The 25245-nt window shown below is 40.3% G+C and overlaps 1 protein-coding gene across 1 annotated transcript in view; it reads right to left on the bottom strand.

The window, feature by feature from the left end:
- Window positions 1-25245, bottom strand: part of WDR47 (WD repeat domain 47) — a 2078858-nt gene that overhangs the window by 649640 nt on the left and 1403973 nt on the right. Inside the window, exon 10 of the mRNA XM_044086053.1 lies at window positions 2510-2667. Coding sequence (XP_043941988.1) covers window positions 2510-2667 — 158 coding nt within the window. The remainder of the gene's footprint in view (window positions 1-2509; window positions 2668-25245) is intronic.

Genomic DNA, 25245 nt, shown 5'->3' with positions numbered 1-25245 from the left:
GGAACAATTCAGAACATAAAAGGAATTAAGTGACCAAAAATTACCTGCAAAGGATCTAATACCATAAATTCAGTTATTGAACCTGAGCTGTGGAGATCACATTCTTCGTAAATGGCTGCAAGTGAGATCTGAGGAAAGTAGAGATAACCATCTCCCCACCATGTACCAATCTAAGTGTGAAGGGGGGGGGTCTATTTACTGATTGGTTCCTAGTGGTGACCAGTCCTATACTTATAAAAGGGACACACTCGTCAATCTTAAGATCTAGCAAAATCTCACACCTGTGTCACTACTGACAGAAGTGCCCCTTCTAGCAAAACATTTGCTATAAATCCTCCACTTAAGTGTCAAGTCAGCACCCAGAGCAGGGACGATTAACTTAGCTTTAAAAGTTTATGCAGAAAACAAAAAAAGAAAAGCAGAACATCCCTTGGTATAAAATACTATGAAAAACTAAAACTCCAAGGAATGCTGAACAGGAAAAGGAGCACCACAAAATATTATGATCAACTCTGTAGTAAGAGCACTTACTTATTTGCCAGAATAACAAAAGTAACTCCCCTGCTAAGTGCTTTCGTCCAAACAGTGCACTTCATCAGAGCATTGGTGCAGTTATGACAATGAACCCTCTTATATTAAAAAAACAAAACAATTAAGTAATAAAAACAATTATAAAACTTGATTAAATTAATCTTAATTAGTTATCCTTTAATCAAATCAAACCACATTATGTTCAAAATGATACATCAACCTATCCTCCTTGTTGCACATATTATAAATCTAATAACTACATTTTAAACCAACTACAATAAAGTCTAAATAAACTATCCAATCCTACTAGATAGAAATCATCTAATACTTCATTTCTAGGTCAAGATGTGCTTTGCAAAAATGAAGGGCATCGTTTTTCCCAGTATGTGAAGTGTGTGAATTCTGCCATTTTTTCAAACAGTGGATAACAAAACCTCGGAATTTTGAATTACTACTAGGTTTGGATTCCTGTGAACTATCATTAAATGAACAACTACAGTTATTTGATAAGAAACTGCTTTGAACTGCATGGTTTTGAGTTGGACAACATTTACTTTAATGAATGTGATAAGAAAAAGTGGGTTCCCAAAGGTTTAACACTATGGAAATTTCTGACTAGAACGGACTCTAATTTTGAACTATATTCAAAATTGATGACAATATTTGATTGGTGTGGTATACAGGTTATGAGACTGTTGATTTGTGATAATGAAACCAAGACTGATTATACTATGTATGAATTGAAATTTATTTATTTTATTTATGATTTGTTTACGGGGAGCGTCCAACTGGAACAAAGCTTATTTTCAGAGGCGGCCCAGGGAGAAAAGCTCCATAGATAATTTGCATACAATTGCACACAGCTCCATGGATAAATTACATACAATTGCACTCAAATTAGAACATTGAAAAAAAATGAGTTGCCTTGGATCACACTGAGCACCATATGACATAATATGTGTGCTATAATGGATACAGCAGATTATAAACAAAAGTTTCAACACAGTAATGTACAATTGTTTCAGTAGCCAATATTTGAGTTTTGCAGTTGTTAAATACAGTTATCAGATAGCAGTCGGTTTTTATTTGGACGCGTCCTGTAAGGAGATAGTAGAGTTTAGAAGTGGAGGTAAGGGAAGAGCTACGAAGAATATAAGGAAGATGGATTAGTGTAGTAATGTTAGTATGGAAATGTAGAGGTAGAATGAGAGTAATACAGAATGTTGGATACAATAGTCAGAAAAGTAGGCAGAGAGAGGAAAGTGATATTAATTATGATAGAGGGTTGGGAGGGGCTATTAATGTAAGTGTGAAGTACATTTAGTTACTGTTAATGGAGACAGTTTGGTTGTAAAGTACTACAGCTGGATATTGGTGATGGTACAGAAGAAATTTTATCTGGACTACTGCATGGGCACAGCTATTTATTAGTGAGGTAGTTTTTAAATAGGTATTTGTATTGGGATAGATTGGCGGTAGCTGATATCTCTTGATGAAAGTATTAGAAAGGATTTACTGTTTGAATTTAAATTAGATAGTTATAATGACATTTTTAAGAAAGTATATAATTATGTGGATGAAGTGTCATTATTACACCCATGTTATGATGAAGTCCACTGTTTGGATGAAAGTGCTTAGCGAGGCACTCCATGATATTCTGGCAAACAAGTGTTCTTGCTACAGAGTTTATCATAATATTTTGTGCTGCTCTTTTTCCTATTCAGCATTCCTTTGGATTTTTATGCAAGAAACATCAACTACATCAGGTTTTCGCCTCATATTCAGCCACTGCATTAACTGCTATGCCTGACAGAAAGGTCAACAGGTGTTTTCCATAGTTTAGCTATTCTGGCTTGCCCACTCCTACATACACATAAAACCAGATTGAGTGCCTATGTATCAGAAGTATGTGGCCATTCTCTAATTCAAAAATACAAAACAAAAATACATTTAAGATTCAAAATAGATGGCTTCATACCTAGGATCAGTGATTTCTGGATAAGCACAGACTCTCAGTGTTTTAGAGTTAGATCCCACAGCATAAAATGCACCACTGGGATGAAATGCCACTGCTCTTACTGCCTGCGTGTCTTCCAGGATGTTGACAGGACTGAACTGTTTTTTTGAATGGTCCTCCTGTAGAAAAATTCATAAAACCACACCATCAAGGCAGGAAATATAAAAAGTATTTCTAAAGGTGCTAAATTAAGGCGAGACTGCAGTTTAAAACTAGGGAAACAATATGGTTATTGTACAATCTACTGAACGTCATATGATAGATGCAGAAATGACATTTGTTAGCAAGGTTCATGTCATTCCTTTTACAACAGCTCCTCAAAATTAAGCCTCACTGACTGAATTGAAGAATATAAAAATATTACACAATCTCTTGAAGAATGTGATGGATCAGAGGATGACATAAATTCAAGGTATGTGTATCTGTTAGCAAAGTGGCATTGCCTAGAATATTATCCTATAATTTAAGCAAGAATTCATAATTAATACAACATGATATGACAAGCAAAAAGAAAGTAACACACCTCAGGTGACGTCCATAAAAACTACAGTAAGTGTCATTCGATGTAAATGAATTCTGACATTTTTTTCTATGCACCTTGAATTTTTCTTATAAAATTTGATCACTTGCTGCAACCCATAAAGCTAAAGAAAAATGGCAACTATTTTTTGAAATATACTTGCATGTTTGCTCAGACGAATATATCTCCTCTTCTGGTTACCAAGCTGATGATGTAAAACATGCAAGAAATAAGCAATGAAATGATAAACATAAAACGATATATTTAAGGGCATATGCCCCATGCATAGTGAGAGGGTCACTGTGAGGTACAAGACTTAAAGTGATGTGCAGATGATTCTAAGTACATCATGGCATTTGAAGAGTCAGGTACCATGATGTATTTTCCTGCTTGCCTTTTTTTATTTTTGGTCATTTTTTTAATAATAATCTTCGTAAACCTTTTGTTAACCCACAGCCCCCAAAAATTTAGTTTCTTCAGTTGTGATGTTACTATAGGTTAAAGACTGGAACAACCATAGAATTAAATCGGGTACTTTTGCGCAAGCACAGTGGTGTTCCCATTAAAGTCTACGGATGCAACAGAAGTTAACCTATGCTAATGTCACTGAGGTTAAACTTCCTTGTTTTTCCTTGGTGATGTTAGTGCAAGGAAACTACATATTTTAAAATTAATTTTATATACGAAGGAGACGACAGACATATTTTGAGATGGGAGAATGTACTGTTTGGCAGTTTATGTTGTGGTGCTAAGGTAAGTTTCTGAATGTCAGTTAAGGTTAACTACTAGCCATACCCTCAAGATCAGTAACAGAACTACATCTGTAGCAAGCAAAATTATATTTCGGAAACAGCCCAATGAGACTGTATGTAACATAAATAAGCAGAGTTCCACGGAAGTAGTATGCAATAACTATAAAAATGCACTGACTTAAATTCTTCACGTACGGCAATCAGAATTTGCTCTTGAAATTATCTTCAATTCTTAACAGTTCACATTAATTCAAAGGTATACACAGTTGTTAGAGAAGGGAAATCGACCAACTGCTGTTTGTCTTTCTGCGTTCACCGAACCAACCAAACTTTGACATTTTGATAGCTAACATATATATTATATATATATATATATATATATATATATATATATATATATAAATATAGACATATATATGTGTGTGTGTGTGTGTGTGTGGCGGCATGCTATACAGAAACAAACATTTTTGGAGCACACACACAAAAAAGTACAGTTGTGTACCTACCATAAATGTAGATGTTCGAGTGTATTCACTGTTGCAGTCATTACACTTGGGTTATCCTACTGGCAGGCTACCCGCAGTCGGCCTGAATTCCAAAGTCATGGTCCAGTGTCGGTTGCTGTCGCCTCTTCCCTGATGTCAGTGCACCAGGGATATAAAAGATGCAGCCGACACCATTTTCTTCAGTTTTTTCTTGCCCCAGATGTCAGGTGCCCCCAAAAGGGTAGGCTGAAAATATTATGATCATAAAAAAGCATGCACATAACCTTCATCTACAAGCAAATACACCACATAGGTTGTATAGAACAGAGAGGTACAGATAAGTCCCAGCAAAGAAAAAAGGGGGATGGTGGGAGGGTAACCTGGACTGCAACAGTGAATACACTCGAACATCTACATTTATGGTAGGTACACAACTGTACTATGTTCATCGTGTTTCACTGTTGCAGTCATTACACTTGGGTTGAATCCCAAAGCTGAGGTTGGGTGGCTGGGCCTAAATAGAGTTAAAAGTGGCTATGAGGCCCTGCAGAACTGCAGTGGCAAAGCCTGCTCTGGATTTAGAGTAAAGAGGTAAATGGTAGTGCTTTGTAAAAGTATGCACTGAAGTCCAAGTTGCAGCCTCCAAAATGTCCTTGGTTGCCACTCCTCTGAGGAAGGCTGCTGAAGTGGCTGCTGCTCTGGTAGAATGTGACCTAATGCCCTTGGGCACTGATTTGCCATGTTGTGAATAGCAGAAACGAATGCAGTGGCCTATCCATTTTGAAATAGTCTGCTTTGAAATAGCTTTTCCTTGCGATCCTGCAGCATATGCCACTAAGAGTTGCTCAGTCTTTCTGAAGGCTTTTTGTCCAAGTAAAAGCGTAGCTGTCTGTGTATGTCCAAAGAATGCAGAAGTCTCTCCCCCTTACTCTGTGGGTTTGGATAAAAGGTAGGCAAATGTATGGTTTGGTTAAGAGCCACACTGGACACTACCTTAGGCATAAATGTCGGGTTTGTCCTTAGAGAAACCCTGTCCTGATGGAAAATAACAAAAGGTTCCACAGCCATTAGTGCCTGTAACTCTGAGACTCTTCTTGCTGAAGTTATTGCTGGGAGAAGAGCTGTTTTCCATGATAAGTATTTTATCTCCGCTGTATTGGCTGGCTCAAAGGGAGGCAGTGTGAGTTTTTCCCTACTTGGATGACTGCCTCATTCAAGCAAAGACCAAAGATATTCTACTACAGCATCTGGCATTTGTAAAAAGATTACTAATTTGCCTAGGGTACACAGTAAATGTAAAGAAATCAAAAGACAAAATTGAGGTCTCATGTAGGTAATCGAGCTCTCCTTGGAGGTCATATGTTTTCGGCCCCTCTGAGAAACTATCTTATCAGTGGATGAGAAAAAATAGGTGGGTCCGTATTGTAACGAGCTGAAATGGCAGAGGCATGGATCATAATTGATGAGAAGGATAGGCCTCTGTCCAGCATCTCAGTTAGGTATTGCAAAATCTGAGGAATATTTGGTACAAGTGTGTCAATTCCCTGCGCTTGGTTCCAAGCACAGAATCTCTACCATTTTTCTGCATAAGATTTTCTTGGTGCTGGGCCTCCTGGCTTCCAAAATAACATGCATAACTGCTTTAGAGAGAGGTGTGTTCTGAATGGTTACATTATCCGCCATGCAGCCAGATTTAGGGTTCTGGGTTGGCTGTGTAGGATCTGATTGTTCTGTTGGGTCAGCAAATGAGGAATTAGAGGCAGTGTCCAGGCTGAGCCTTGAGACAAGCTCTTTAGGATTGGGTACCAGTGCTGGCGTGGCCAGTCTGTGGCAATCAGTTTCATTTTTGGTTTCTCTTGTCTGACCTTTAGGAGTACCTTGGGGAGGAGAGGCAGAGGAGGGAAGGCATATACTGTAAGGGTTTTCCAGCTAAATGAAAGGGCGTCCACTTTCCATACTTGTTTGTGATAAGTCTGAGTGCAGAATCTCTGTAGCTGGCAGTTGTGAGAGGAGGCGAATAGATCTAGGTCTGGGCATCCTCATTTCCCTGTTATCATGTTGAAGATTTGTGGATCTAGTTTCCACTTGTGAGGATCCATGAGGTTTCTGCTTCGTTCGTCTGCCAAAGTATTTGTCTTTCCTGGCAGGAACTGTGCTTGCAGGTGTACTTGATAAGTCAATGCTGTGCTCCACAAAGTCATGGCTTGTCTGCAGAGGGGGTAGGAATGTGTGTCCCCTTGCTTATGTACCACATGACTGCAGTATTGTCCGTCTTTATCAGCAGTTGTCCTGGATGAAGTAGGTCCTTGAAGGCTGTCAGGGCATTTTGTACAGCTAGCATCTCTTTTTGATTGATATGAAGATGCATTTGGCTTGTAGGCCATGTGCCCTGAATACATTTTCCTGCCATGTGCGCCCCCCAGGCATAATCTGATGCATCTGTTAGTGTCTGCCTGGCAGTGGGTAAAGTAAATGGCTGTCCCTTGTTGTGGTGACAGGCCTGTGCCCACCATCGAAATTCCTGATGAAGGCAGGGAATGAGAGTAATCACTGTTTCCGGGCTGTGGCAATGTTGAGTCCAAACACTTTTTAGATACCATTGTAGTTTCCTCATATGCAGTCTTGCATATGGAATTAGTAGAATGCAAGATGCCATGTAGCCCAGAGCCTGCAGAATTTTTCTTGCAGATAACTGGGTCTTTGTTGCCATGTTTTCGAAGTAAGAAGTCAGTTGCCTTTGTTTGTCTGGCGTGAGATAAGCCATCTGGGCAGTTGTATTTAAGCTTGCACCCAGGAATGTTATCTCTTGAGAGGGTACTAGTTTTGATTTCTTTTCGTTTACTGTGTACCCTAGGCAAATTAGTAATTGTTTTACAAACGCCAGATGCTGTAGTAAAATATCTTTCGTCTTTGCTTGAATGAGGCAGTCGTCCAAGTAGGGATATATTTGAATTCCTCTGTCTGCAAAATGCAATTACTGGTGCCAGGCATTTTGTGAAGACTCTGCGCGCAGTAGATAAGCCAAAGGGCAGTGCTGAGAATTGGTAGTGCATTGAGCCAGGTATGAATCTGAGGTATCTTCTGCAAGATAGTCTGATTGGGACATGCAGATATGCCTCTTTGAGGTCCAAAGTTACAAGCCAAGCCTTCTTGTCCAGCATGGGCAGAAGCTGCTGTAGAGTCAACATTTTGAATTTTGGGACGTCCAGAAAAGTATTTAGAATAGACAGGTCCAGAATTGGTCTCCAGGCTTTGTCCTTTCTTGGTACTAAGAAAAGTCTTGAGTAAAATCCTTGTCCCTGCTCTTGTTGTGGCACTGGCTGAATAGCCCCCATGTCCATGAGAGATGAAACTTGTTTTTGTGCCTCTGTCCATTGATTGTGTGGCAGGTCTGGCATACCTTTTGCCTTTGAAAGGGTGTGAAAGTGGAACCTGTAACCCTGAGAGACTATATTTAAGACCCATTTGTCCTGGGGGATCTTGTACGAGTTTTGTGAAAAAAGTGCTAGCTTTCCCCCTAAGGGTGCTGCCAAAAAATAAGTGCTTGGCATTGGCAGAGGGAAGTCATTGGGACTGTTTTCTATAAGGCCGTGATTTGTCTTCTCCGCTTTTGGAGGTAGAAGCATCCCATTGTTTGGGCCTGTATGAGCCCTGGGGCTGTTGCCTGCCTCTAGGGCATCTGAATCTGCCTCTTTGTGGTCTGACACTGGAAAGGACCAATTCTTAGACAGCCAGTTCCTGCTAAATCTGGGTGGCTGTACCTGTAAGAAATCCTTTACTGTCTGCACAGATTTAGCCTTATCCTCCATTTTCTTCAACACCTCTTCTGCCTTAACACCAAAGTATTATGCTGTAATGGAGCATCCAATAATTTTGCTTTAACATGATCAGGCAGATTCTGTTCCTTTAACCAAGCATGCCTTCTAATAACAGAACCTGTAACAGCGGCCCTGCATGAGGCCTCCAGTGAATCATAGCCACATTACAAAGTATGTTTTCCCACTTGTTCAGCTGCATGCAATAAATCCTGCAAATCTTTGTCCTCAGAACATTCAGAATTTGTCAACATTTTTTGTTTTAACAAAGACATTAAGTATTGCTGATATTTGAGCATATGAAATTGACAATTTAAACCCCTTACAGCCAAGGTAGCAGAAGTGTAAACTTTTTTCCCCATCTGTCCAAAGCCTCCGAAGGGACAGGGTTTTTAGCAGAAGCAGCCTTGACCCCTTTGGGACCCTGTGAGATAGTTTCTGGGTCAGCAGCAGGGTTTTTGTAAATAAATTTATGGGAGTCTGGAACCCTGTAATATCTGTCCAGCTTAACAAGAGCAGGAGGTAAAGAGTCTAGAGACAGGCCGGACTCTGAAAATACATCATCTACTATGTCTAGAATGGGGAATTGCAAGAGGTCTGTGCTGAGGAAGTAAAAGGAAAAACAGTCAACAACCAACGGACCAAGGGTAGAAAACTTCCACTCCTTTAATAGATAAAAACAAATACACTATTCCTTAAATTAATATTGAAACAATAATCTTGGCTCTCCCAGTGGAAATGCTCCCTCATGGTATGCAGGATTTCCCCAAATGAGTAGTCCTCAGGAGGAGAAGCTGAAGGAATAGAATCTTCAGCATCAGAATCCTCATAGGGAGGAATAGAATATCCCTGTTCAGAAGAGGAATCAGAGGAAATGGAAACCTGATCAGAGGAATCATATTCAGTGTCTTGCCTAGGCCTCTTATCAGGAGGGGGACGGGAACCCCTGATCAAAGTAATTAGGTATTCGGCCATTCTGAGCATCTGTTTCTTAGGCATAGAAGTCTGTCCTGGAAAATGCTGTACTGGTTTCCTTGTCTTTAAAACTGTTTTAGACTTTGTTTTGGATGCTGAAGTAGGCTTTATATAAAGTTGTGTAGGTCTGAAGACACCCTCAGAAGCCGATGCCTGCTCAGCGGCTCCAGACCCATCTGAGGGATTAATTTCCTAAGGGCCAATACCTTGAGTATCCAGAGGCCTGGCTGTCTCCACGTGGGAGGTGGAAGCGACCTGTGGCTCTGAGGTAGCGGGAGTCAGGGGCTGCAAAAGCGCCTCACTGAGCACCGGCGAACCGGCGACTGGCCTAGAAGAGGCCTCGTCGTCGGTTTTGGCCCTCGGATGCTTGTCCTTGTCTTTATCCTTGTGTTTTTTATGAATTCCGGTCGTCGGTTGTTCTGACGGCATTATATAGTTAAACCTTCTGCCAAAATAATGAAAAGCAAAATCATACTGACGCTTAATCGTGCGTTGGTTAAATCTAGCACAAAACCGACAACTAGCAATGTCGTGGTCAGGGCCTAGGCAAGGAATACAGTAAGAATGAAAATCCTTATGAGGTATTTGCTTCCCACAAGAAATACAGTTGTTAACTTTTTCTGACATTGGTCTGGAGCAAAAAAAAAGTTTCCCCAATGGGGTACTTAGCTTTATTGAAGACTTCGGATCTGAAATTCAATTTCGAAAATCTCAGGAGTTGGCCGACTGGCACTTGCGAAAGCACAGTTGTGTACACTTACCATAAATGTAGATGTTCGAGTGTCTTCACTGTTGCAGTCATGACTGTAGGGTTCTCCCCTGCCGGCAGGCAGTCCTCGGTCGGCCAGAATCCCAAAGTCTGGGTCAGGCGTCGGCTGTTCAGCCATGCTCCCTGACGTCAGAGCACCAGGAGTACAAAGCTGACAGCCAACGCCATGTTCTCTAGTTTTTCTTGCCCCAGATGTCAGATGCTCCAAAATGAGTAAGATCCCATACCCTTTGCAAATACACCTCAAAAGAAGGGTGAAGAGGGGAACCACACAAAAGAAAAAATAAGAGGGGACAGGAGGAGGAAGCAGACTGCAACAGTGAAGACACTCGAACATCTACATTTATGGTAAGTGTACACAACTGTACTATGTTCATCGTGTTTCACTGTTGCAGTCATGACTGTAGGGTTGAATCCCAAAGCAGAATAAAAGGGAAGTGGTCATAAAGAAGAGGGGGCGGCTAAAAGGCCCTGCAAGACAGCAGAAGCAAAGCCTGCCCTAGACTTAGAGTAAAGAGGTAGATTGTAGTGCTTGGAAAAAGCATGCACTGAACTCCAAGTTGCAGCTTCCAAAATGTCTTTGGTAGGAACTCCCCTGAGGAAGGCAGCTGAAGTGGCAGCAGCTCTGGTAGAGTGAGTCCTTATACTCCCTGGGATTTGCTTTCCATGGTGTGAATAGCAAAATCTGATTCTATGAGCAATCCATTTGGAAATGGTCTGTTTTGAAATAGCTTTACCATGGGAACTTGAAGCAGAAGAAACAAACAATTGCTCTGATTTCCTGATGTCCTTGGTTCTGTCCAGGTAAAAACATAGTTGTCTGTGTACATCCAAGGAATGCAAGATCCTTTCCCCCTTATTTTGAGGAGAGGGGAAAAAAGTTGGCAAGTGAATAGTTTGATTTAAAGCCACTTTGGAAATAACCTTAGGCATAAAAGTAGGATTAGTCCTTAAAGACACCCTGTCTTGATGAAAAATAATATAAGGTTCCACAGCCATGAGAGCTTGCAGCTCCGAGACTCTCCTGGCAGAGGTCAGAGCTAACAGGATAGCTGTCTTCCAAGATAAAAACTTGATGTCAGCTGTGGCAGCAGGCTCAAAAGGAGGTAAGGTGAGTTTTTCCAAAACATAGTTGAGATCCCAAGCAGGAATGGGAGGGGATCTAGGGGGCCTTAAGTTCTTAGCTCCTCTGAGAAACTGTCTCATGAGCTGGTGGGAAAAGATTGGAGGGTCTGTATTATAATGAGCAGAAATAGCAGAGATATGTATCTTTATTGAAGAGAAAGAGAGACCCTTATGTAAGAGGTCTGTCAGGTAAAGTAAAATCAGAGGAATGTTAGGAATAGGAGGATCAGAATACTGAGCCTGCATCCAAGAACAAAATCTTTTCCATTTTCCTGCATAAGATTTTCTAGTGCTAGGACGTCTGGCTTCTAAAATGACATCCATAACCTGCTTGGGTAGGAGAGAATGAATCAAAGACCCTGGATCAACCAGGCCGCCAGGCTGAGAGTTTTGACATGGGAGTGCAGAACCTGACCCTGGTGTTGGGACAGAAGGTTCGGAGTCTGTGGTAAAACACAAGGGGGCTCCAGACAAAGGTTTTTCAGTGTTGGCTACCAAAACTGTCGAGGCCAATTTGGGGCAAGCAAGATTATCATCTTGGGCTTGTCCTGTTTGATCTTTAATAATACCCATGGAAGAAGAGGAAGAGGCGGAAAGGCATACCCCGAGAGGTTTCTCCAACTGAATGATAGTGCATCCACTTTCCAAGCTAGTTCGTGGAATGTCCTGGTGCAAAAAATCTGTAGTTGATGTACCCCATCCCTGTTAACCTACATGGATTCTCTCAGATAATATCATCTACCACACATACAGGTAACAATAACCAAAAAGAGAGTATACTAGACTGGATACTTACCAACAGTCATGCCCAGAACTATATGTCTGGAACTCTCCCTAATGATCTTAGCGATCACCTGCTCACATACATCATGAAAGACAAAATTAATTGTACAAGCTTACCTATTTATAGGTCTATCAGATCCAAGAAAAACTTTGACCCAACTAAATTTCAACTTGAACTCAAATCATGTAACTGGACAAAACTAAAGTTCCTTCCCCTTGATGAGGCAGTGTCATCATTTAACAATTCATTCCTTACTATACTTGACTCGCATGCCCCTAAACGCTCAATAAGAATTAAAACTCAACTAGCACCCTGGCTAACAACAGACACCAAAACCAAAATAACAACTAGAGACAAAGCGTGGGATAAATGGCACTACCAAACTACCCTAGATCGTATAAAATTCCAACAACTTAGAAATGAGACTAAAACAGCCATCATACTAGATAAGAAAAATTACTTCTACAATCTGCAACATAAACATCAGAATAACCCTCAAAAGTACTGGGCAGGCATAAATAAACTTCTCCAACCAGGCAAATCCACTACTCCAACCCCAGGAACATTATCTGACAAGAGCCAAGAAGATATAGCCAATTCATTCAATACTTTCTTCACAGAAACCATCCAGTCATTAGCTAACCAACTTTCTCCTCCCCACACTTCTATAAACACTATACCCGACTCACCACTCTCTTTTAACTTCCAGCCAGTGTCCACATCCTTTATCAGATCCCTTTTGAAAAACTGAAGCCAACCACCCTTTCAGCCGATCTTCTGCCGGCTGAATACCTGCAAATTGCTGCAGATGTCGTAGCCTACCCTATCTCAATCCTAATTAACAGATCCATAACCGAGGCCTCAATCCCCTCAATTTGGAAAATATCCTATGTTATTCCACTCCACAAAGGAGGTTCATCCACAGAACTATCCAACTATAGACCTATAGCCATACTATCACCACTTGCCAAAATTATGGAAAAGTGCATGCACAACCAACTAATGCTCTATCTAACCCAAAATAAACTACTCACAGACTCTCAACATGGATTCAGACCCCATCATAGTACAACCACTGCCCTCCTCTCTTTTACTGAAAACATTAATCTTAACCAGAATAATAAAAAATATCCTCCGCTCTCTTCCTGGACCTATCGAAAGCCTTCGATATGGTAAACCATCAGTTACTTCTATATACTTTAAAAACCCTGTATCTAGATACTCCAGCCCTTGACTGGTTTCAAGCTTACCTCACTGGGAGACAACAAGCAGTAATGTGGCAAAACAAGCTCTCCTGCCTACTACCAAATACCATAGGAGTTACTCAAGGTTCCATATTAGGACATCTCCTCTTTTCAGTCTTCATAAACGACATCCAAACAGTCATCCCTGAAGCCACCTGCATTCAATATGCAGATGACTCGACTATAATATGTTCCAATGCCTCTCTTGCAAATCTACTAACTACCACCCAACATAGCTTCACCAAAGTCGAAAACTGGCTTGCCAACCATCTCCTGATCTTAAATCCAAACAAAACCAAGTTACTTCTCTTCTACCCAACCAATAGATCTCTGACAGAAAACTTCACTATAAAATCCAATAATGGGACCATCATCTCCCCAGACACCTATACAAAGCTATTAGGAGTAAACATTGACAATAAACTCAGATTTGATATACATATCAACCAAGCCATTAAGTCAGTCAACAAGAAACTTGGGACCCTATATAGAATTAAAGCCTTCCTTACCCCGAATGCTAGGGCAGCCACAGCCCGTTCACACCTTCTCTCTACCCTACTATATGCCTCTCCTGTCCTCACTCACCTTAACAAATCTGATCTGGCCAAGCTCTCATCCTGCTATAATCACATTGCCAGGTTCGTTACAGGCCTACCCTACAGAACACACCACTGTACTAACCTGAAAAAGCTTGGATGGATAGAATTCACACACCTTCACCAGTCCCAACTCATAGAGGCCTTCAAAATCCTTAAACAACCTGAGAATACCCCAGCACTAAAAAACTTAATGACTCCCTACTCCAATCTAAGCTGCCTTTGCTTAGCAAACAGACTTCTTGTCCAAACAACTAAATCTCTCAACCTAGGTGGTGACGCGCTATTTGCCAACACCACAGGTAAAATATGGAACTCTCTCCCAAATAACATCACGCTTGCAACTTCTCTAAGTCAATTCAAAAATAGTCTAAAACTCCACTTCAAGTCACACTGGCTATGTCCTTGCTCAAATCCAGACTAGCTCTGTGCCATTAACTAAAACATAAACAACTAGCTAAGATAAGTACTTTGTATACTGTGATAAAGAAATATGTATCCTGTCTAACTCTGTCATTATAATGCCTACCGTCCTTGCTAATATGTTATTAATGTTACATTTGTAGTAATCTCAGAAATAGTAATGGCAGTCTTGTACTTGTATGTAAATAGCCTATGTTTTTGTTAAGTTCTTTCAGCTCATTTACTGTACCTAATTATCAATGTAACTCTGTTGGAGCTTTTCACCCCGGGCCTCCGCTGAAAAAGGACATGTATCCAGTTGGACCATCCCGGTTAACAAATGTAAAATAAAAATAAATAAAATAAATGATTGAGGTGTGATGCAAAGAGGTCTATGTGAGGACATCCCCAGACTGCTGTAATCATCTTGAATATTTCGGTGTCCAGCATCCATTCGTGTAGGTCCGATAGGTTTCTGCTCAGACTGTCTGCCAGGAAGTTTTGCTTCCCTGGTAGAAACTGAGCTTGAAGGTCCAGTTTGCAAGCTAGAGCTGTGTTCCAAAGATTCATGGCTAGTCTGCAAAGGGGATAGGAATGAGATCCCCCTTGTTTGTTTATGTACCACATAACTGCGATGTTGTCTGTCCGTATCAGTAGTTGTCCTGGTTGTAGAAGATTCCTGAAGGCCAACAGAGCTTTCTGAACGGCTAACATTTCCTTTAAATTGATATGAAGGTGCTTCTGATCTTTTGTCCAAAGGCCCTGCAGACAGTTGCCCTGAAAATGGGCTCCCCATTCATAATCTGAGGCATCCATGGTTAGTATCTGAGTGGCAGGAGGCAGACAGAAGGGTTTTCCTTTGTTTAGAGTACATGCCTTGGACCACCAAAGGAATTCCTTTTGAAGACAAGGCAGGACGGAGATCTGTATGTCTAAACTGTGGCAATGCTGAGACCATACACTTTTTAGGTACCACTGTATTTTCCTCATATGTAGTCTTGCATATGGTACGAGAAGGATGCAGGAGGCCATGTAACCCAAAGCCTGCAGGAATCTCCTTGCAGATAGCTGAGTTAATGTTGCCAAGGTTTTGAAAGTTGAAGCCAGCTGTAATTGTTTTTCGTATGTCAGAAATGCCATCTGGGTTGTTGTGTTTAGAGAAGCGCCCAGAAAAATTATCTGTTGTGAGGGTGTCAAATTTGACTTTTTTATGTTTACAGTGAATCCCAGGAACTTGAGAAGATTCTGAACAAACTCTAGATGCTGGAGTAAGACATCCTTGCTGTCTGCCTGAATAAGACAGTCGTCCAGATAAGGGTAAATTTGAATTCCCTTGAGTCTGCAATAAGCTACTACTGGAGCCAGGCATTTGGTGAAGACCCTGGGCGCAGTAGACAATCCAAAGGGCAGCGCAGAGAATTGATAGTGCCTCGATCCGGCCTTGAACCCGAGGTATTTTCTGCATTCCTGCCTGATGGGAATGTGTAAGTATGCCTCCTTTAAATCCAAAGTTACCATCCATGCATTATTGGTCAGCATTGGAAGTAGCTGCTGTAGAGTAAGCATCTTGAATTTTGGTATCTCGAGGAAAGTGTTCAAGACTGACAGATCCAGAATGGGTCTCCATGAATTTTGCTTCCTGGGGACTAGAAAGAGCCTTGAGTAAAAACCTTGTCCCCTTTCTGAAAGTAGAACTAGTTCTATGGCTTTCATAGCCAAGAGAGCTTCCACCTGGTTTAAGGCCTCTAACCACTGATGTTTTGGAAGATCTGGCCATCCGCTTGGTCTTGGTAGGGTATGAAAATGGAATTTGTAACCTCTTGAAACCACATCCAGAACCCACTTGTCTTGAGTTATAGGATTCCAATTTAGGTGAAAAAGAGAAAGTTTTCCTCCAAGAGGGGCTTCCAGGCAAGAAGTTCCTGCAGCCCAACAGAGGGAGTCATTGAGTCTGTTTTCTATGAGCTTGCGACCTGTCCTCTCCTCCCCTAGGGGTGGAAGAAGTCCACTGTCTTGGTCTATAAGAGGCTTGCGTTTGAGGCCTTCCTTGGGAGCGTCTGTATCTACCCCTCTGAGGCCTGTCTGAATTGGGAAAGGACCAATTTTTTGTATGCCAATTCCTACTAAATCTGGGTGGCTGTACTTGTAAGAAATCTTAACTGTTTGCATGGATTTTGCCTTGTCCTCCATTTTCTTTATCACCTCTTCAGACTTAGGTCCAAACAAAACATTATGCTGAACAGGAGCATCCAATAATTTAGCTTTTACTTGATCTGGCAAATTTTGTTCCTTTAACCATGCATGCCTTCTAATGACTGTGCCAGAGGCAGCAGCCCTACAAGAAGCCTCTAAGGCATCAAATCCACAGTGTAAACCATGCTTCCCAACTTGTTCAGTGGCATGGATTAAGTCATGTAATTCCTTATCATCTGCACAGGCGGAAATGGAAGTTAGCTTTTGTTTTAAAACAGACAAGAGAAATTGCTGGTATTTCAGTATATGAAACTGACAGTTTAAAGCCCTAATAGATAAAGTAGCAGAAGTGTACACTTTTTTGCCCCATCTTTCTAAAGATCTGGAATCCTTCTCAGTGGGAATGGGGTTTTTAGCAGAAACGGCCTTAACCCCCTTAGGACCCTGAGAAATGGTTTCAGGGTCAGCAGTAGGATTCTTGTACAAAAACTGGTGGGAGTCAGGAACCCTATAATATCTGTCTGGCTTAACAGGAGCTGGAGGAAAAGAGTCAGGAGTTAAGTTAGCCTCCGAAAAAGCATCATCCACAATATCCAAAATAGGAGGAATAGCCAGGGGTCTATGTTGGGGAAGAAGAAGAAAATCCCTTAGTCTTTACTTAAATTCCGAGTACTCCTGTCCTTCCCAGTGAAAATGTTCCCTCACTTCATGCAAAGTTTCCCCAAAAGAGAAATCCTCAGGGGGAGAAGCTGAAGGAATGGATTCCTCAGCATCAGAATCCTCATAAGGAGGGAAAGAATATTCCTGGTCAGAAGACGAAACTGAAGAAACAGAAGCCTGATCAGAGGAGCCATAATAAACTTCCTGCCTTGGCCTTTTATCTGGAGGGGGATGTGAACCCCTAATCATAGTAAGTAAGTCCTCCGCCATCTTAAGTAACTGTTTCTGAGACTTGGGTGCCGGATCAGAAGAGGCCTGGGCTGCAGTCTTTGATTTGGAAGGAGTCTTTGCCTTTATAAGAAGCTGAGTAGGCCTGAAAACCCCTTCGGAAGCCGGTACCTGCACAGCGGCTCCGGACCCATCCGAAGGAGCATTGTCCGAAGGTCCTGCAACAGAAATATTCAAAGGCCTAGTTGGCTCCTCGTGGGAGTCCGTTTCAGCCATCGGTTCCGAAATGGCCGACGACAGGGGCTGCAAAAGCGCCTCACTGATGACGGCCGAACCTGAAGCTGGCTCTGCTTGTACAACATCGTCTGATTTGGACCTCGGAGGCCTGTCTTTATCCTTGCGTCGTTTGTGAACTCCGGTAGCCGGAACTGTATCCAACGACATTTTATAATTAAAACGCCTACCCAAGTAATGAAATGCAAAATCGTACCTTCGTTTAATCGTACGTTGATTGAATCTAGCACAAAACCGACAACTAGCTACGTAGTGGTCAGGGCCTAAGCAAGGAATACAGTAAGAATGAAAATCCTTATGAGGTATTTGCTTCCCACATGAAATACAATTATTAACTTTTTCTGACATCGGACTGGAGCAAGAAAAAAGTTTCCCCAACGTGGTACTTAGCTTTGAGTAGGAGAAGAAAGTCTTCGGACTGAAGTACATCTATAAAAAATTGTCAGGAGTCAGCCGAAGGGCACTTGTGAACTGCTATCACCACGCGGCAAGAAAGACTGGAGAACATGTCGTCAGCTGTCAGCTTTGTACTCCTGGCGCTCTGACGTCAGGGAGCATGGCTGAACAGCAGACGCCGGACCCAGACTTTGGGATTCTGGCCGACCGAGGACTGCCTGCCGGCAGGGGAGAACCCTACAGTCATGACTGCAACAGTGAAACACGATGAACATCTGCTTTTAGTTCGGGCACCGCACGGCAAGAAAGACTGAAGAAAATGGTGTCGGCTGCATCTTTTATACCCTTGGCGCACTGACGTTAGGGAAAAGGTGACAGCAACCGACGCCGGACCAGGACTTTGGAATTCAGGCCGACTGCGGGTAGCCTGCCAACAGGATAACCCAAGTGTAATGACTGCAACAGTGAAACATGATGAACATCAACTTAAGCCAAAACTTACCTTCTACCCTACCAACTCTATAGAGCCCCAATTCTAACCAATTTACAATCATCCATAAAAACAAACTTGAAAGCACTACAACAAAACTGACAAGTTTGCTACAACCTCCCTTGACCATTACTATAAAGCTCTACATACCCTTAGCTGGCTGGAACTCCCCTCCACCTCTCCTACATTCATCTTATAACAGTACACAAAATCATAAAGAAACCATTAACCTGCCCATCTCTTATTCCTTTAATCAACATATACTTCTGTAAAATATATACTCTCAGATCAGAAAACAACAACTTCTCACCATATATAAACCAAGTAAATTCCCTGGACAAAGCCTGCACTTGTACTCAGCAGCAAAAATGGAACTCCCTACATCTCACCACCAGAACAACTTTTTCTAACCTACCCACCTTTAAACACTCCCTAAAAGAATACTTTACAAAATCATGGCTCTGCTCATGTGCCAATCCTGGCTGAACTTGTTCACTATACTTCACCCACCCCCCTTCAACCTAAATCACACCTTACAACCCTCTCCAACCTCCTACGCCACTTCTTTCTTTTGTTTTCCCACTACCTTACCATATTCACTTTCTATCTGCAGACCTTCCTTCTAACTCTCTCCCTTTCATCCCTACCTACCTGAGCTAAGCTACTTGAAGGCACTCTACCCTGCACTCTTCTTATAATCTCCCTTTCTCTCCAGCCTCATTTCCCTCTATAACCTTAATTATGAACATCCTCTCTCATATAAGACATCACTCAATTTCCCTCACCGTCTCTAATCTTGTCTTCTTCTTCTTCTTTCAGCTTTTTCCCGGTTAGGGGTCGCCACAGCGGATCACCTGTCCGCTCATGATTGGTAGTGGAGTTTTATGGTGACGAGGTGCCAGCCCAACGCCCAACCTTCCACAGAAGGCACACACATGCATACACTCACACCTAGGGCCAATTTAGAGTGTCCAATCCACCTACAGCATGTCTTTGGGATGTGGGAGGAAACCGGAGCGCCCAGAGGAAACCCACACGACCATAGGGAGGACATGCAGACTCCGCACAGAAGGCACCCCAGTTGAGGATTGAACCGGAGAACCTCTTGCTCTGAGGCAACAATGCTAACCTCTGCACCACCGTGGCCGCCCACTGTCTCTAATCATATAATCTCTAAAAATCTCTCCTTAACGTCTTATTAGAATTGTCTTGGGTCTCATTTATCACATACTAATCTATGTAACAAATAATATGACTCATGAGTCTTTCCTTACATATTTTCTCAAACTCATGTTACTGTTTTTCATTGCACTCTACTATGAAACATATGTTCTACATTTTTTCACTCCTATGTTTTGTAGCATTGCATAACACTTTGTGATTTAAAATACTTGTAACTGCTTTTTGATAGATTGTAACTGTGGAGCTTTTCTCCCTGAGTCTCCACTGAAAATGGGTACTTTATGGCCCAGTTGACTTTCCTAATAAACGAGTGCCAAATAAATAAGTAACACTCCTTTCAGGTTCTCTGCTAGCATTCAGGCAGTGTACTAACTAGTAACTGAATTTACTAAAACTGGCCCTTATCTCGGTTTCTTTTTTCACACTAGGAGAGCTGAAATTAGCTGATCAGTATACAGCTATCTTGGAAGCCCATGCTATGCTTTTTGAGGTTGAAGAACACCTATCAAACTGATTCATTTTTTGAGATGTACAAACCTTCTATACACGTAATATTTTTAAACTCATTACTTTTTTCAATATTCATATTTAAACCAATATGCTTCACAAAAATCTTTATATAAACCAACATTTCCTTCATCTGAATTCCATTATTTGCTACAAACATCAAACCACCTGCATAGACCATAAAACAAGAAACACAGACATTCTTCCACTCAAAAAAGTACCATCTTTCGTCTCGCCCCCTCTCTCTGCATTTTACTAACTGCATTCATAAAAAAAAAGATATTGCTGATGGGAAACCGCTGACATACTACTTTCTTATTTGTAATACTTGAAGAAAATCATCCATTTATTAACACTACATTCTCATTATTCAAATATGCTGACTTTACAACATTCAAAATTTCACCTTCCACTACATACTGTACTAGAATAATAATAATTATGCCCTGCAGTCAATACTGTCAAATGCTTTATTTACATCCCCAGTCAGAGCCTTATTTCCTCCACCTTAGACAATACACCTAAATTCAATTCCCTCATAAAAATCAATTAATTTTCACTCTCTCTAATTCCACATAAACCACCTGTCTGCTTCATGCATTACAACAAATTACTTCTTTATGATTTTCATAAATATCTTATAATCACCATTGTTCTATGTTATCAGGCTCCGATGTTTAATATCGTTCTTTTCCTTTTTTTCCACATATTTTTAATAACACCTCCACATATAGATTTACTTATCTTTCCCTTACTCAACAATTGAACATTTTAACCAATATCTGCTATGGCTCCAAATTGTTTTTTTTGTAAATTCCATACCCCATGCCATCTTTTCTTGACAATGAATCTTCCTTCAATAATTGCATAACCTTTTTGACTTGTTCCGATGATTTTTTTTTTTTAAGTGAGTCTATAGCCTGTACTAAAAATATTTTTAATCCCCAAGCTACACATTCTTTTACCTCATTCTTTTTATCATATTTGCCTCACATACCCCTGTATAATCCTCACAATGTCTTCCCATTAGTATTTCATGTTTTTCACATCTTTCACCACTGTAATCACTTTCTTTACATTCTTTTTTTTTGGTTCCCTTGGACGTCATGTTTACCAAACTGGCCCCCCAATACCCATTGTCCATGTTGGGTCTATCAGCTACTCTCAACACTCCCACACTTGCTCTGTTTTCACTGGGGACAGTCGTGGATCCTAAAGATGTCCTGGGCATTTAGCTTGTCTGCGCTTCCATCTGGGGGAATTTTTCTTATGACCTATCCACTCCCATTCCCAACTCATGCTCACTGATTATGGCAATTTCTCTCTTTGGACTATGCCTCTCCTTAGGAAGCATATAAATAAGTGCCCTTCCTCCTTGGATAGTTATGCCTATCCCTTCTCTGCCATTCCGTCAGTTGCCCAAGCCTCTAACTGAACCTGGGATGGATGGGCAGTAGCCAGAGCTTTATCCCTCTATGCCTCTGTCTTTACATTCTTTACCAAAAAAGGAGAAACTTCCTCCTTCTTCCCTCTAACATACTACTCCTACTTATACAGTAGTTGTTTTACCTTATTCTTCTCATATAACTTGTACTCTTTTCCAAAACAATCTCCACTATTAAGTAACAATATTCCTCTCTCTTTTTTCTGTTATCCAATTCAACTTACAAATGCACCTTAATGTATTTTTCTTTAAAAGCTATCCACCAATCAGTCCAGGTGTAAAATGATCTTTCCATAAAGTAATCAACTCTTCTCCTAATCATTACCTTTCTTTATAACATCTTTGTTTTCTCCTATCTCCACCCAGATTGCTCTACAATCAGAAAAGCAGTCATATTAGCTCCAAGTATGTAATGCTTTCTGATAGTACAAAACCAAATTTCTGTTTTTAATTCTCCCCTTCTGAAGGTCCATTTATCATATTTTCATACCCAGTCTTCCCCATTTCATAATTTCGTTTACTCTTTTTATGTAATTCCCTTTTCATTTTATTTTCTTGATTTTATAATAAAAAAAATCACACATTACAACATTCATTCTTATAAGATATCACCTTCTCAAACAATTTCTCTTGTTCTTTTGTGTCGGTATATGCATCTATATTGAACTAACTGAAAACCATCGCTCATCTAATACCAAAAACTGTAGGTCTTCCTGGCACCACTATATCTACATTCAAAGAATTTAACATTTTCTTTAAACAAAACACAACTTTCTATTCCCAAATTTCACATCATACCCTGCCCTCACAATTTTTCCAACTGAAATTAGTTTCAGTAATAAATCTAGTTTTCTTGTTTAAAAAATCCCCCATTTTGCTGTTTGCACCATTCAAGAACCATTATCCTCCTAACTTTATTTATTTTATTTTAATTTTACATTTGTTAACCGGGAAAGTCCAACTGGATACATGTCCATTTTCAGCGGAGGCCCAGGGAGAAAAGCTCCAAATATAAATAAAAAAGTGTAATTACAGTGTAATGACAGTGAAGTACTTATTTTGTATTATAACATAGATATATGTTTAATGCTAGATACACACAATTACATGCTATTCTAAAGTACAGATAGGGAATAGAAGAAGTTAATAGGTAAGGAGGAAATAGATGGAGAATGCATCTGGGAACAGATTATATCTAGAAAGGGGAAACACGCAGCTTTAATGTGGCTAACATATATGCTAAGAGTCTTATTACAAATCATACCAGCAGGAGAGAGAAATTAATTCAGAGCAACTTAAGGATCAGAAATTTTTATACATGTAGTTAGGTTCTCATATATTGTTTCTGTTTGAGTGAGGTTAGTCAGGGTTTGTGCATGGACAAAGCCAGTGAGTTTTGAGGTGTTTCTTTAGGGATATTTTGAATTGGGATACGGAGGACAAAGTAGTAAGTTCAGTAGGAAGTAAATTCCTGTTTTTGCCAGCAGAGTTGGAGAACAATGAGTCTCCAGCTGTGTTATGAGCTCTAGTAGTTTGTACTAGCAATCTGTTGGAAGAGTGGAGGGCTTTTAGGTTACTGTAGGGAGTGATAATATTTTTCAGTATGGGTGGTACTGTCTGGTTGGATGAGAATTTTGTGAACGACTATAAATTGGTTATATTGAAGTTGATAGGGTAGTTCTAGCCAGTCCGGGGATTTAAGGCTTAGGCAGTGATGGGTTCTATAAGCTGAACCTGAAGCAAATCTGGCTATATTATTGTAGCAGCTAGTAAGTTTATTGACGTTTGATTTGCTTAGGTTTACGAATATGGGTGAGGCATAAAGAAGTGTTGATAGCAGGTGTGTCCGGGCAATAGCTGCTCTGGCAGCTGGGGTTAGTAATTGTTTAATTCTGTATAAAGAACCTAGTTTTTTATCAACTGTTTTGATAGTTTTGTCTATGCGAGCATCAAACTTTAGGTTATTGTCGATGGTTACCCCTAGTAATTTAGTACAAGGTTCTGGGGAAATTATGGTGCCGTTGTTAGATATTATGGAGAAAGGTGGTGAGGAGAGTTTGTGAGTAGGGGAGAAGAGTAATAGTTTGGTTTTATTTGGGTTTAATAGTAGTCTGTGACTAGTGAGCCAGTTTTCTACTTTGTTGAAAGTGGTTTGGGTTAAGGATTGTTAAGTCTGTGGGTGAGGTGGAAGAGCAAAACTTTATTAAAATGTTAACATTCAAAAAAAAAAAGCTAACACATTAGTCCTTTCCTTTACTTGGAAACATCTCATCACCATTCACATGGTGGGGTTCTCTCTCTCCTTCATTACTGAGCTGCTCTTCCTTTGTGCTAGGAACAAGAGAGTAACCACACAGTAAAATGTAGGGGAAGTTCACTGATTCCCTGGTGCCAAATTTCCCCTAGAAGTGCAAACATCTTGGATACCCCTGAAAAGAGGCCACTAGCATAGTGGAACATGTAGTTAACAAAGGATAAATAAACATTATACGGTTTACACACACACACAGATATATATATACATATATATAAATATATATATATATTATATATAGAAACCTTTAGGGTCTCTCTAACTAGGCATGATACTCAGGAGGTACAAACCTTGATGGTGCCTGAACTTCTTTTAATCTACAGGATATGCTTTGGAGGTTATCTTCGTTAATCACAATGATCTATGAAGAATGTTGTGAAGCCATTATAGTGCACTGACAACATGGATATCCAGGTCTCTTAAAATAACTGTGCTGGCTTGGGAGGGTGTGACTAACAAGGTATTTGCTGGGGAATTTCTGTTTCCTAACTGGAACCACTATTTTTTAGTACTCAGTATCAGAATCTGGTCAGGTATATTGCTTACTAAAATACCATCAACTGCTACCTTATCTCATTTCAAAAAAATACTAAAAACTCACTTATCTAAAACATGGCTACGGACATGGACTACCCCTGATTAAACTGTTCACTCTGTTGCTAAAGAATTAGTACTTATAAGTAAAGTTATACCTCCGTCTTTTCATCGGTGTTCATGCCTTCTAATGATTATTAATCTAAGAAAGGGCTAACCCACTCCTGATTTGACTGTGTAATACAAAAATTGAGTACTACATACTCTGTATTCATTCTTTGTGATATATGAGGAACCTGCATATAGCAAAATACAGCATACACCTTGACAATAAGTTGTATCTGTATATTATCATGATGTAACCATTATTTTAAATGTATGCTGAACTTGTACATGCAACTACGTATGCGGAGATGTTTTTATGTGCACCTTTTCTCTCCAGGCCTCTGCTGAAAAAGGTCCAGTTGAACTTTCTCAGTAAACAAATGTAAAATAAATAAATAAAAATAAATAGCATCGATGACATCCAGAAATCAACAAAGAAGAGAAAAATTGCTAACAGAAAGGCAAAGTGATGTCAAAACTGATATTTGGGATAAGATGATTCTACCCAAAATTAATAGATACAGATCAATGTGGTTTTGTTGAGGGCTGGCAAACAGCATTAACAGAACAATGATGATCCAGACAGAAGAAAACACCCCTACTGTTTGGGGAGTTTTACTGCAGAACAGGCAAATGATGGAGTCAGCAGAGAACTTATGAATAAGGTAATGGCAGCATTTATACAAATATATATATATATATATATATATATATATATATATATATATCCACACACATACACATACACACACACGGATTCACTTTATAATCTCGAAATACTGAAATGTCAAAATTCAGTATATTGAGACCATAAAGTCGAATCCTCAAAATACCCACAGCTCAAAACTACGAATCTTAAATTCTCAAAAGTCCACCATACACC

This window comes from Protopterus annectens, chromosome 10.part0 (assembly GCF_019279795.1).
Source record: "Protopterus annectens isolate FY-2018-M chromosome 10.part0, PAN1.0, whole genome shotgun sequence".
Lineage (NCBI taxonomy): Eukaryota > Metazoa > Chordata > Ceratodontiformes > Protopteridae > Protopterus > Protopterus annectens.
This window is presented reverse-complemented; position numbering and strand designations above follow the sequence as displayed.